The 14,088-nt window shown below is 42.4% G+C and overlaps 1 protein-coding gene across 2 annotated transcripts; it reads left to right on the top strand.

Annotated features, from left to right (window-relative positions):
• The first annotated feature begins 2,325 nt into the window (after window positions 1-2,325).
• LOC125285243 (cell division control protein 42 homolog) lies at window positions 2,326-9,154 on the top strand. Of its 2 annotated transcripts, none has more exons than XM_048229588.1 (6): window positions 2,326-2,412; window positions 3,691-3,795; window positions 5,819-5,891; window positions 6,591-6,700; window positions 7,479-7,676; window positions 8,076-9,154. In XM_048229588.1, exons 2-6 carry the CDS (start codon window positions 3,691-3,693, stop codon window positions 8,163-8,165), a joined length of 576 nt encoding a protein of 191 aa, XP_048085545.1. In that variant the 5' UTR covers window positions 2,326-2,412; the 3' UTR covers window positions 8,166-9,154. The 2 variants fall into 2 exon arrangements, with proteins under 2 accessions (XP_048085545.1, XP_048085546.1); XM_048229589.1 differs by lacking the exon at window positions 2,326-2,412 and adding an exon at window positions 2,962-3,395.
• The last annotated feature ends 4,934 nt before the right edge of the window (window positions 9,155-14,088 follow it).

The raw sequence follows: 14,088 nt of genomic DNA, 5'->3' as shown, positions 1-14,088 counted from the left end.
CGATGGGGAAAGCAAGCAACACAGAGCCAGCCTGACAGGCAGGGGAGCCCTCTGTCCCAGGGCTGTATGCATGTGTGTGTGTGTGTGTGTGTGTGTGAGAGAGAGAGAGAGAGAGAGAGAGAGAGAGTATGGTTGATTGTGTGTGTGTGTGTGTGTGTGTGTGTGTGTGTGTGTGTGTGTGTGAGAGAGAGAGAAAGAGAGAGAGTGTGTTATTGTGTGTGTGTGTGTGTGAGAGAGAGAGAGAGAGAGAGAGAGAGAGAAAGAGAGAGAGCTGTAGGCTTCAGACAGTGTGAGATGATGAAAACACACATGAGAAATGATAGGGCAGTTGGAGGGGGAAGAAAGGGAGAAGGGTTGTAAATCAGCCCTTCAGTTTTATGTGAAGTGGGTGTGCAAGGGAAATCCAAACATATTTTATAATATCTAACAATTCAATAATTCTACATTTGCATAATTATATTCTCATAGGTGATGGAAATAAGGTTAATCTTTCACATTGTCTTTAAGGAACTGTGCAAACAATTTCACCCATCAATAGCAAATATTGTCTCTAATTGAATTTCAGTGTTTAAAAAAAGAATATTGTGAATTTGAAAAACATTAAACAAACAAACAACAATTTTAGCACAATATCGGAACTCCCACCATTACCGCCGGTCCCGTATTTCCGCCGTCTTGCGTGTATGTGTTACTAAATATCCATTTCTATACAAACCAAGACGGTGGATTCCTAAAAAAACGCAATAGGTGTATCTAAATTAGCTATGTACCAAAAATTAAATTTTACCATGACTCAAAGAGCTGTAAACAGTGTTATAAGGCTGCGTGTACAAATCCGCTTGGAGCTCCAGTGGAATTTTTATTTCATGACGAGAATTCTGGGTCTAACTATTCATGTGCCATTGAAATGGCGTAAATAGGCAACCCACCAGGCCAGCACTAACCTCAGAGCGTGGCAAACAAAATCGGATATTTTAGGCAGTAAAAGCCCCGGTAAGAACCAAACCAGATTTGGTTCAAATACACACCTATGGCTAGTGAAAAATGTAAGGTTAATTTATCAAATGTTATTTTTAAGTATTAAAAAACATAATTGTTTTAGAATTTTCGAACGAAAGTTGTGGTAATTGGAGGCGTTACAAATTTGTTGTTTCTGGAATTCCAGGGCACTGAGTGATACTGGCTTTGGATGTGTCACGATGTGTACATTCCTAGAGAGCTCCTGCCGTGATGGCATATCACATCTGACAGTTCTCTTGAGTGGAGATCTAGTCCAAAGAGTTCTGTAGTTCCAAGGCCCAGAGGGCAGGGCAAGGACACATGAACACACACACACACACACACACACACACACACACACACACACACTGATAGAAAGATGTACACACACACACACACATTCTCTTGCAGCTTCTGACCTTCCGTTGTACACACACACACACACAAATTCTCTTGCAGCTTCTGACTTTCCGTTGTACACACACACACACACACACATTCTCTTGCAGCTTCTGACTTTCCGTTGATCCACCTTGTCTTGACATGCCCAGAACGTCAATGAACATGTTTTTTTTTTTTAACATGTACTAACACCTCTGGCATCTTGAGGATGTATGGTTTAGATGTTGCTCTAAGCATAGGTCTACAACAGCACCATTCAGACCCACATAGCAAAATTTGTCTGGCCCGCCTCTGGACCACTACCTTGCCACAGGGTTGCCTCAGTGTTGGCCCACTTCTTGGCTTGATCCCCGGCCCAAAAATGGCCCAGTCACTGATAACTGACACAAAGAATTTGCTCTGGCTCAGGTGTGGCACACACACAGTAAAATGACTCTTATTGTTTCTCTTGGCCCAGCTGTGGCCCACACACAGTAGCTTGTGTTGGCTGAGTGTCGAGTGGGCAGTGTTTTCGGGGAAAGCCCTTAACACATAGGTAAACCCTCAGTTAAACTGTCATAGCCCAGCCGCTTTTTATATATATATATATATATATATATATATATATAGAATTTAAATGGCATAGACTACAAAGTTGTGCTTGCCCTGAGGCCTAATTTCCCCAAGTTCATACTTTCAGGGAATATGAAATACAAGCAATGGCCAAGTAGGCCTAATTGAAACTTTGTTTTAAAGGCCTGCAGGTTTAACATACAGAATGGTAAACAGTTCAGAATTTTCATTTTGACAGCTTCATGTCGTGGTGAAATTCAGTTCACATGTTTGTATTAAGTAAGCAGACGACGCGTGGGCAGTGATTTAGACACATGAAGTCTCATTTTATGCTGTCAGATAACAGGCTGGTAAAATTCCTAAGATTTCCTAAGATGACAATAAGACACGCCTACTCCGTAATGAGCTCTTACCGACACAACTCCCGGATGTAACAACGCCTCTCTTTTGACAGAAACGGTGAGTGGTTGTGATTTTTATGGTGCTGTTTTTTACTAATTGTAAAGGCCGAAACGGTAGTGTTTGTATGATTTTATAAATATGAATGACATTTACAGTATTATCCGGTCTACAACAGGGATTCTTCTGAATATATTCTACTTTTGTTTCTAGGTGGTATTGTCTTAAATAATGCTAACCGTTGCTTGCTAGCAGGTAACGCTAACGCTAGAGGCTAAGTGACGGAATGTTAGCAAAGCCGCCCGGTGAGAGTAGTGCATTTTACGAATCTCAGTTAAATTCACTTTGTTGTCATCCCATATTTTCATATTCTTCTGGATAATGTCATATACAGGAATCGAGGAAAAGAAGCGGCTGCGCTGTGTAACATAGATTACAACAAAGGCTAACATAAGTGCTAACTTAGTTTACGTTTCCGTTTACTCAGTGTTAGCTAACGTTAAGATTGAAATTAACGTTAACGTTATTTTAGAGGGAATGTAACGTCAACATTAGCTGGTGAGCAACATAATAACTTTCATTCATATTTAAACACCTTTGATAGTAAAACCGTGCAATTTGTGGCAGCGGTATAAGGACCGCTGTGGTGTTGATTGAGGTATCGCAGTGAGACTGATCTTTTGTTTTGAAACATCAAAACTAGGGATAGCTCGCTAGCTAACACAAGCTAACAATTAACATTAGCTAACGTTTCTCTTGGAAAGTTGTGTTGTGGTAGATTAACGTCAGCTAACTAGAGAGCTGTTTACAGTACACGTATATGATGTCTTGTATTTGCAACATGTTATACATGCATATATTTAAGTAGGGTTGGTGTCATTGAGGTGACTCAGGTATAGGTTATGTAATTCTCTACAGTATTGCTCTATACAACGACTGTGGTTTCAGTGGAAGTGGATATCTCGTCTCCTGAATACCATAACTCGGAAAAACCCTTGGATTAGTCATGTGAACCCCAACCCCACCCCCTAATCTGTGAACAGGTATTTTGTTTAGCAGAGCAACTAGCTGGTCACACGGCCAATCGTGAGTGTTGTGGAGTAAACACCACCTCACACTGCCTCCCTGTTTAGGCTGTCTGACGGCTCATTGTCTACACTGCCATCATTCACATATCAAGATGCATGGCATTCTTCCTGCGTGTTATGCGCCAACAATCTGTTTGTGTTGTATTAACATTGCACTTAAGGCCTTGCATCTCACTCCCTGTCTCTCCCTGGTCCCTATCTCTCTCTCTCTCTCTCTCTCTCTCTCTCTCTGTCCCTCTCTGTGATCCAGATGCAGACCATAAAGTGCGTGGTGGTGGGCGATGGTGCTGTGGGAAAGACATGTCTGCTGATCTCCTACACAACCAACAAGTTCCCCTCAGAATATGTGCCCACGGTAAGCCAAAGGCCGAACATGTTCAGGCAGGGCTGGGGTTAAGGAGGAAGGAAGGAGGAAAGGTTAGAGGAGAGCCATGGCTTTGAAAGAAAGGGAACAGGGTGGACAGGGCAAGGAGAACAGGATGGAGAGGGAGGGCACAGTTTGTGGTTTTGTGAGGGACAATGTGTATGAAGGCAGAACTACAAAAAATGTAAAGCTACCCTGAAGGCACTCTTACCTACAGTATTTTTGCCGTGTTTTGTCTAGGTGTTTGTCAATGCTAACTGACGCAAAAGGCAAGATGCAACTGGACCAATTGGATTTGACGAGAGAAAAAATATTAATTAGCTTGATTCTCCACTCTGTTGTTTTAGTTGATAGCTAGTCATGTAAGAATCTTATGCCAATTTCATAGCTAAGGAGATATCCTTAGGCTTTCTGGCTTTCTGTGTTGTGGTTTAGTATGGGGAGGACAGATATGTGTTCCCACGTGTACTGAGGCACAGGTGGAGGTAGGTCTCTGCCTTCCTCCATGTCTTGACATGTTACAGCCTTCTTTACGTCAGGATTCAGCCAAGCAGACTGATCCTGGGAGAGGCTGGTCAGGCTTTGACAGAACTCCTATTGGATACTCGAGTTGACCGTCAGAGTCCCAACTTAACTTTAACTTTTAATGTGAGCGAGGATGTGCACAGCACAGCAAAGACACACTGAATAATGTTGTGGAATCTGCTGACTGCTGTTGTTTATTTACTGAGTGTAGGCTATGTTAAACGTGAGGACAAGGTAGAGTCATGGAGGTGGTGTGTTGATATTTCCGCTGCGCTGCCTGCTCTTACTTCACTGTATAGTAGTCTTTTTCTGACACATAGGCTGACTACTCGCAGATTGTTTTCTATTAAACACGGTATGCATGCACATTTAAATGCTTTTATTTGGATCTGAAAGGCAAGCAAGGAAAACAAGATCCAAATACTTTAGGGAGAGTCATTGGTGACAGACGAAGGTGACAGGCCTACATGGCTCACATAGATTTACAATTGAAGTCCTTCCATTTATAACAGTCAACGCTTAAGGATAAAAAAAAAAATCTCCGTTTCCATATCTGCTTGCTTCCTATGATGGCTGAGACGGAGTAAATTTTCCTTTTTGCCACCTTTTTTTGCAGCCCCCCACCAAATAGCTGTGGTGTGCACTAAAGGTTTGCTCCCCCCAATAATGTTGAGAGCAGAGCTGGCCTGTGTCCAGTCGGGGGAGATGGATCCCCTGTGTGCCGTTGGGTGCAGTTGCGTTGGAAAGGTAAATTAAAGTGTGTGACTTGAGAGGACAAGTTGGCCTGCATCATCACAAACCGATGCTGGGCGGTGAACCGGCTGATTCAGGGATTCTCTCTGTCCCTCACGCTTTCGATGAATTAAGCACCACACAGGGCCCATGCCACAAGTGGCCATCTTGGAGGAGGTTAAAAATCAAACCATTCCAGCAATTTCAGCATTCCGCCACCCTGTTACATCCTATGAGCCACCATGACACTGTAAAACATTTCAGCCCTGTTAGGTTTCTTTAGAAAGAAGAAAAGAAAGAAGAGAAAAAAAAAAAACATGACACATCGAACACCTCAGGGTCTTTTTCACAGGCAGCTGTTCACATGTGAACACTGAGAAACTGGGTGGTTCTCTGAAAAAGCCAGAGGAGTCGTCTCTTCACACTTGCATCAAGAGACTAAAGGGAGGAGAAATAAGTGGGGATGAGTGGTCCCAAAAGCTCTATGGGGAGAGGAAGAGTGACTTACAGAGGAAGGGAGGAAAAGAGCAAAGGCAGTAGTGGAGGAAGAGGTGGGGTGGGTGGGGTGGGTGGGTGGGGTGAAAGTGAGGACTCCCGAGGCCAGGAGTGTCACGTTACACCCTGGCCGGTCTGACAGACCTGTTGTGCATCTTTTATTTTTGTCTGCTCTATTGTGGGCAGGAGGAACTTTCCATATTGAATAACATATTGAATAACGTATAGAATAACATGTCTTTCTCCTCCTTTCTCTCTGTAGGTATTCGATAACTATGCAGTGACTGTAATGATTGGTGGGGAGCCGTACACTCTGGGTCTGTTTGATACTGCAGGTAAAGCCAACCCATTTCAACCCCTTCTACCTAGTGGCCTCTTGTTATTATAATACAGAAATATTGGACATGTCACTGTCAGTACAGAATCTGTGTTTAATGCTTTCTGTTAAGTGCTCAGTTGTTTCAGGGTTAACAAGTTCAAATCTACAACTTGTTAAACGTGTTTGACATGGTGGTTTTAAGTATGCTGAATACTAAGTACTGTTTTCCTAAGATATATTATATATATATATGTATATATATATATATATATATATATATATATATATATATATATATATATATATATATATATATATATATATATATATATATATATATAGAGTCCTCAACCACTTTACTGGTCTAAGTCCAACTTCCTTGAGCTGAGGTCTGTTTACTGGTTACTACGTGAACCCTTAAACTGGCACTCCCATCTCCCTTATCCACTGCCTGACAGGAGAAAATGGAGCCTTTGGCTTCACATATTAAATGTCAGCTGTCACTTACCATTCGCCAGCATTTTCATTTTAGATACGCAGTCATGTTTGTCATGCTCTCTGAATAACTATATCTTATCATTTACTGTAACTGGGGCCAGTAGATGGGATGTTTGACGTGTCAGAAACAGAGGTTGACAATGTTCTTTTCCTGTGAGGTTTTGACCCTTTGGGTGAGTTGTGTGTCATTAGTGTCTACCATCTCACCACCCCTTAGGTCAAGAGGACTACGACAGGCTGCGACCCCTCAGCTACCCCCAGACCGACGTCTTCCTCGTCTGCTTCTCCAGTGTGTCACCCTCGTCCTTCGAAAACGTCCGGGAGAAGGTTGGTCCCCCAATAAGGCTGTGTGCATGTGTGTAGTGTACAGATGGTTGGCTTGAGATGAGTTTGATCACACTATGGTGAAGAAGTCTGACAGGGAGGTTACACCCAAGCACGTCACTGAAGTATTCCGTTCACGGAGCGTCTGCTGCAACAATTAGCTCTGTAGTCAATGAAACTGGTTACACTAGACGTGATAGCGGTGCGTACGTTCAAAAACATTAGACCAGTCTTCTAAAACTATTTTTACGCTCTGCAAACGAAGCGCTTCACTTGTGGACCTGGAGTAGCCCAGGCCTGAAGGTCACATTTTTTGTTCTAATTGGTTGGCAGTCTGGACCGCACATCCAGACAGCTATGAATACACATAACTGTCTTTTCATGCCTCTGTGTTTCTGTGTAAACACAGAACTGTGTGTGTGTGTGTCTAAAGTTAAGTCATATGATGCTAAAGGAAGAATATGGGGAAGGGTAAATTCTCCCACCTTTTGACATTTCTCAGAGACGGTTTATTTTCTCACATATGCACTGTCTGCAGTATTTGCTCGATGGTGTTTTAAGCCCCCACTGTTGACTTCAAGGCAGCGCTGCGATCGTCGGCTTCAAGGCACCTAACCCTAACCCTTACCTAACCCTAGTGCCTTCAATGCAACGCTGCCTCGAATATGATGTTGGGGGCTTAAAAACTAAAAGGCGCGGTATTTTGCATGCAGTCATCACGATTCTTTGTCGCTCTCTCGTCTCACCCCAGTGCACTTGTTTGTCCTCTTCTGTTCTGCAGTGGGTACCAGAAATCTCGCACCACTGTCCCCGGACTCCGTTCCTGCTGGTCGGTACCCAGGTGGACTTGAGAGACGACAGCAACACGGTGGAGAAACTGGCTAAGAACAAGCAGCGGCCCATATCACCCGAGAGCGGAGACAAGCTGGCGCGAGACCTGCGGGCAGTCAAATACGTGGAGTGCTCTGCCCTCACCCAGGTAACCACCAATCAGTGAGAAGAGTCTTTGCGTACCACTCACTGGCTGTGTCCGTCTGAGACTTTGTTCTCAGCCATGCAGGAAAAAACTTTATATAAAACCCTCATTCCTACCTTGAAAAAAAATGTCTTGTTAGCAGACATCTATAGTGCAGCAGTACAATGAAAGAACATTCACGGGTCATGATTATAGAAGGTCATACTTCATGCCAGAAAAGTTCTTAATAACTTTTGCATAGTGTAGATGTGTGTAGATAACAGCTGTAAATTCCCTTTGTTTCCCTCCTGTTACGAGTTTTTCTTATTTCTTGTTTTGTTTTTTTTGTCTTTTTTTTTGTTTTTTTTGTCTTTTATTCTCTTATTCTCATATTTCCTATTATCTTTTTTCCCCCCTTTTCAGAGAGGTCTGAAGAATGTGTTTGATGAGGCCATCCTGGCTGCACTGGAGCCCCCAGAAACCAAGCCCAAGAAGCGCTGCTCACTGTTGTAGACAGAGCCAGGGAGAGGGAGAGAGACAAAAAATACAAAACAGGGACAAGAATGTGGACCATTGGAACAGGTAGACCATGTAGAAAAGAGGAGGGTAACATAAGAGGGAGGGAATGAGACACTCTTTTTTTCCATCCAGTGCCTTCAGTAACCGAACTAAGAGAGTGGGGTGTGTGCCAGCTACCTGGTTTACTCTCTTTGTCACTAACTGCCTAGTCGTTTTTTCAGAGATAGCCTTAAATATACTGCATCAGAGATGGAAGCTTCTCCACAAAAGGGCATAAAAGCACTAGGCATGGATGCGTCGCTTCTTTGTCGTTTTTTGCTATTACTAACTTAATCAGGATACAGTCAGCCGTTCAAATGCACATCATGAGCGCACACACATACACACACACACACACACACACACACACACACACACTCACACACACACACACACACACACACCAGCATCCCTTAACTAGGCCTAACTGGCATGGTGAACGAAGAGAAACAAGCAAAAAGAAACAAAATGAAAAGATGATCAATAAAGTGGCCATTTTTTCACTTGTGTGTCAGCTGCAACAAAAACTGGAACTCAAAAGTGCTTCTTACCTCCTCTGCCTCCTGCAGGCGAGAGAATGAACTGAACCTCTACATTCTTACGATCGCTGTGGAGAATTATCGTGTATTAATAATAACTTGAGTATTGTTTTTAAACAGCGGGGATGTTTTTTGCAATTTTATTTTCAAACCTGAGTTTTTTTTATTGTTATTTTTAATATTACTGAATTGCTTCATATTGTGCCAACATTTTGGGTGCCACTCCATTGCTGAGTTTTTTTTTTTTTTTTTTTTTTTTCATAACAAACTGTTCTACTCCAGTCATCTAATAGGTTTTTGTTGTTATGATTAATGAGAATGCAATAATGACTCCATGTGACAATGATGAATCTTTCAGGAGGTGTTTGAAATGGTGGAATGTATAATAAAAGACTGTTAACTGAACCATTCTCCATGAAAAGTCTTCTTCCAAATTATTTTGAATTACAGTAAATACACTGCCATACTGTACAGTTTCTCAGTTTTTGGAACATCCCTGCAAAATATCAGCATGTTAAGTGGCTGCCTGAAGTTGACTTCATCCTTAAAATGGCAGAACCAAAGTAAAAGTAATAAATTAAATAATGAATAAAACTGCAAATTTAAGTTATAATTCCTGCAAAGCTTAGATTATGAAATTATTTTTGTATGATTTTATGTCAATACAAAAAGGCTTATTTTAATCACTGGCCATTGTAACTTGACCCAACTTGATTATAGCTTATGTAAGGGGCAATCAAATGAATCTTAGTTCTCCAGGGCCTCTTAACCATGAATAAGGTTTGACCCTGCCACCCTGCTACTGTGCTGTAGCGATGCTACCCGCTGCTCTGTCGAGAGCTCAATCAGGTCAGATGGGCAGCTCATCTGGAAAACGGGTGTGATCGGACTTGCACTTGCGTCCATATTGAGTATGCTCAGCTGCTGCCAGGGTTATCAGCTTGTTCCTTCTCACTGCCATTCCACGATTTCACCAGCAGAGGGGGCTCTTTTATTGGGTTTCAGACAGTCCATAATCCATTGACCTATATTCATGTTAAATGGTTGCTTGCTTAACTGCAGTGCAGAGGGATTTTTTTTTTTTTTGTTTCTGAAAAAATCATGCTGCCTTTAAATTATTGTTCTTAATAGAATGTGATAACACTGCATTGCGGATTGTTATTGTTGCTGGGTTCATAATGAAAAGGACAAAGGAAAGAGATTGTTTTCATTATTTGCACAGGTTGATTCTTGTGTCCTCAGATAAAAAAAATGTATTGGTGCATTTGACAGAAAATGCCACTCATTTATTTCAGAACCAGAATGCTTATAAATATTGTTTTTATGTGGACATGGATCCATTTTATAACAGGCATATGTAATTATCTACCATTACTCCCAATATCATCAATACTCGTCAATGACGTTTGATGGACATTAAGGTTTATAGTTATGCTTCAGTTGGATTGTAATATCTGTGTAATGGGTTTGCTTAAACAAATGTGTTATGAGTTTTTCCTTTTTGCTTTTGCTCTTCAATTCTCAGGAGGTCTTGAGTATTGGGGGTGCTGTAGTAAATAAATAAGTATTACAGAAAGACTAAGATGGCAAAAGAGACCTGACAAGAGTTTTAGAAAATATATTGTAGTTATGGGCCAGAAAGAGAGAGTTCTGGTTTATTATGAAATGCTTTTAGAGCTGAAAATTTGCTACTGAACTGAATATGAACTAAAAAGGGGGGGAAAGCAGTTACTGTCACTGTTCCTCACCCCAACATTCTATATAACTTCATCTTTGTACCTCTTGACTTTGTTGTAGGTACAGAATACCTCCTAAATGTAACAGATACATATACGTATTCAAATAATGTGTGTTTCTCTATACTAAAGGATATGGTCTGTAAATCAAGCATAATCTGTACGTCATTCATTTTACATTGGTGCCCTTGCCTGCACCCTGTTACCCACACTCATGTAAGTGGTACATACCAAACACTATGTTCTTGGAAAAGGAATACAACAGTTCCAGACTAAATTGGGTTTTCAATAGAGCCTGTCCTGTCTGTTTGTCCAGAACTTGGCTGGAGCTTTGCAAGCTTGCAAACTTCAGCGGAGGTATTAATATAAGAAGCGGGTGGCCAGAGATGGTGTTGTAGACATGGCTTAGTGGCCCACACATGCCTGAGTCACACTGTGTACTGATTATTATTGGATGGCCATCTGACCTCATTATATGTAGGTTGCCATTGGTAACAGGGTGGGGGTGGGGGTGTAGGGTGTAGATAGCAACCCAAAATCACATTTTTTCTCCCTTGTTTTTTCCCCCCCCTCACTTTTTAACATGATGTGTGATATGTGTTGTCTGCTGTACATCACATAGTCCATCACATAGGCTACAAAACATACCTTAAAGCTACATAAACTGCTGAAAGCACTGACATTACAAATAATCCAAAATAGAAGTCAGCATGGCATCTCTACAGTGATATACTGAATCAGTGTATCTGCACTATAGATGCATATGCTTCCACTACACCTTTGACTGGTTGCTATGCGTCACTGGCAAGGCATATTATGGGATGTTCTTTGTTTTGTCACAACGTGTCCTTGTATGGAATGGGAAGGGGGGGGCACCAATAAATGTGTAGCCTATGCATGAGAAATGATGGAAACAGCTTCCCTGTTCTCTTTTTGGCATAGTGCATATACACTACAGTGACATTTTTGACACAGAGCTTTCTACTAATTTAGTCACCTTAAGCATTTCATGTTCAGGTCCATGATTACACATCGCTACAAAAGTCAATATATTGCACTAATGTCTCATATTTTTACCATTGTAACACAGTGGAGCTATACTTTGAATGTGTTGTTTGGATTTGACCAGATTTATCCTATAATTGTCGACAAACAGATGAGCAGCATTGACGGGGGTTCTCTCTCCTTGGTAAATCAACTGGAAGAGGTCTTTTTGCAGTCAATCACCCCTCTCTGGTATGAACTGTCTTGCTTTGTGAGGCCACAGCAGCAGGTCTGAGATGGCGCAATGTACAGTTCAAACATGTAGTGTGAATTAGCACTCAGGAGCACTCTCCGATTATTATGGACTGGCAGTGGGGGAGGGGGTGCTAGTTGCTCTGCTTATTATGGGATGTCTACGTTGTTAGGCGGGGGGAGGGGTGGAGGCATGGTAGCCAGGCGTGGGGGGAGGGGGGAGGGGTGAAGTTGAGTATTATGGTCTGGCTTAGGCCTGTTTCTGTGTCTTTTTTTTTCATTTCCTTTACACCATTGCTTGTCTGCTTACAAGAAAAGTCTCCAGTGTCGCAGATCCCTGAATTAGCATCAAGGCTGATGTGAAACGACAGTGTGAGAATGTGCCAGTGTATTGCACACTTCCTCTTAAGGTACAACAGAAAATGAAAAAGAAACATGAACCCAGACAACAAAGACAAGAATCAAAAACAGGAATTTCAGTAGGGCATTGCTGATATAAAATACAGTCAGAGTTACAGTCAGGCCTACAGAGAGTGAGAAATGTGTGTCAGAACAATGAACACTACAATGCCCTGCCTGACTGTTGTTGGGGGTACCAACAAAGGCCTGAAAATGACCAGGCTCTCTGACTTGAGTACAAGAGTTAAGACAGGAGGCAGAATGTGTAGTCTTTCTTCACATGGAGAGATAATAAACGTCATGCAAGTGAGTAATTTAACGGTTTGAATTTTCATAGTGTGTCTGTCTGTTGTCTGTCGCACCAATCTTTTTCAGACAAAAGGGGGCATGTATGTCTGAGCAAATTAATTTCAATTAATCTGGGTGTCTGACACGACTTCATAATACAGCTCTGCTCTGCTCTGTACATCTCTGCCATTCCAGATACATAACACTCAGACGTTCTATCTGTCTGCCCATCTCTCTCTTTCCCCGTCTGGCTATCTTCCTGCCGATATATCAGGGAATTTGCAAGATCAACGCCATATGTGCTTGTCTTGCTTGGAGACCGTTCAACATTAAGGAATGGCAAGGGTGTGATATGTATGTGTGTGTGTGTTGGGGGGGGGTGCAGCGGAAGGAGTATTATGGTCTGCATTTTGGCTTGCATGGTAATCTGACCCCCTCCACCCCACCCCCACACACCCGCCCCTTATGCTTATCTCCATAGCGACACCTACCACAGGAAGGATATTATGGTCTGTACATTTCTTTTGAAAATGTATTATGGGATGTTTGCAGAGGCCTGGCCGGGGGTGGGGGGTGGGGGGGCGTGTGATTTGGTATCCATGGAAACCACCCCCATATTCCTTTGATTGGTGGGTAAAGGATGTTACTCACACCCCCACACCCATCTCCACACACACATATTACACGCACAGAACACACAGACAAACACACACATTGAGAGATATGCCGTGTGGGAGTAGTGGTGGAACAACGTGTCTGAAAAATGTGTGTGGGTATTTGTGTAGTAGCCTATGTAATATATCTGTTGTTCTTTGTACCATGTGTTTGTTTGTTTCTCTCTCTCTGTGTGTGTGTGTGTGTGTGTGTGTGTGTGTGTGTGTGTGTGTGTATGAAATGGACAGAAACCCAGGAAGAGTGTGTGTGTGATGGACAAAGGCAGGACCAGAGGGAGGGTGGAGACAAAGGGGAGGACGTTGAGAGTGACAAACTAAGTAGTGTCAAAATGAGAGCTTGCTGAGTCAGAGAGAATGGTGGACTAGCTGATGAATAGACAGAGAGGTCTAGAAACGGAAGACAGGGAGAAGAAGAGGACATTGAAAGTCTGCTAACATGTTTCTTCCTTGTCATGTCTTTTAAAATGTAAAAAATGCATTTTGCATCAAGCTGTCTCTAAATGAAGTATCCCACTGTATCTATTCCTCAACCAGGTTGTAGGCATTCTGACTCAGCCAGCTGCAATGTGACCTGATCCATGTCTATCCACATGACATGTATCTGATACAGCATACACTTGGCCATTGTGTGCTCTTGGTCTTTGTGTAACCACAGTCATGTTAAGGGAGTTTGTCTTATGTGTGCCATTACATGGGCCATCCAGCTACTCTACTCCTTGTGGCATTGCTATTGAGAATCCCAACTTCATAGTGAAACTGCTGGGTCTGACCTTTGGACAGGCCCAAGTGGACAGTGAGAGGGAGAGAAACATACTGGTTGGTGAAGAGATGCAGAATGAATGCCATTTAAGCATTACAGGCTACTAGGCAGGGATAAGAGTGCTATGTGTTCCCATATATTCCCAAACAGGTGCCTTCACAGTAAGGTGCAATGTCTCACTATATCAATGTCCGTGGTTATGTACCAGGTGGATGCACATGGTATCAGAAGTGTCCTTTGGGCACA

The sequence above is a fragment of the Alosa alosa genome, chromosome 20 (assembly GCF_017589495.1).
Source record: "Alosa alosa isolate M-15738 ecotype Scorff River chromosome 20, AALO_Geno_1.1, whole genome shotgun sequence".
NCBI classification, from domain to species: Eukaryota; Metazoa; Chordata; class Actinopteri; order Clupeiformes; family Clupeidae; genus Alosa; species Alosa alosa.
Note: the sequence above shows the minus strand (reverse complement) of the source record. Positions and strands in the feature narration are given on the sequence as shown.

Excerpts from the sequence above, each read along its gene's own strand:
- LOC125285243 (XM_048229588.1), top strand. The coding sequence starts at position 3,691 with ATGCAGACCATAAAGTGCGTGGTGGTGGGCGATGGTGCTGTGGGAAAG. Across the intron at positions 5,892-6,590 it reads GGGTCTGTTTGATACTGCAG|GTCAAGAGGACTACGACAGG; the intron begins GTAAAGCCAACC and ends ACCACCCCTTAG. Across the intron at positions 7,677-8,075 it reads AGTGCTCTGCCCTCACCCAG|AGAGGTCTGAAGAATGTGTT; the intron begins GTAACCACCAAT and ends CCCCCTTTTCAG.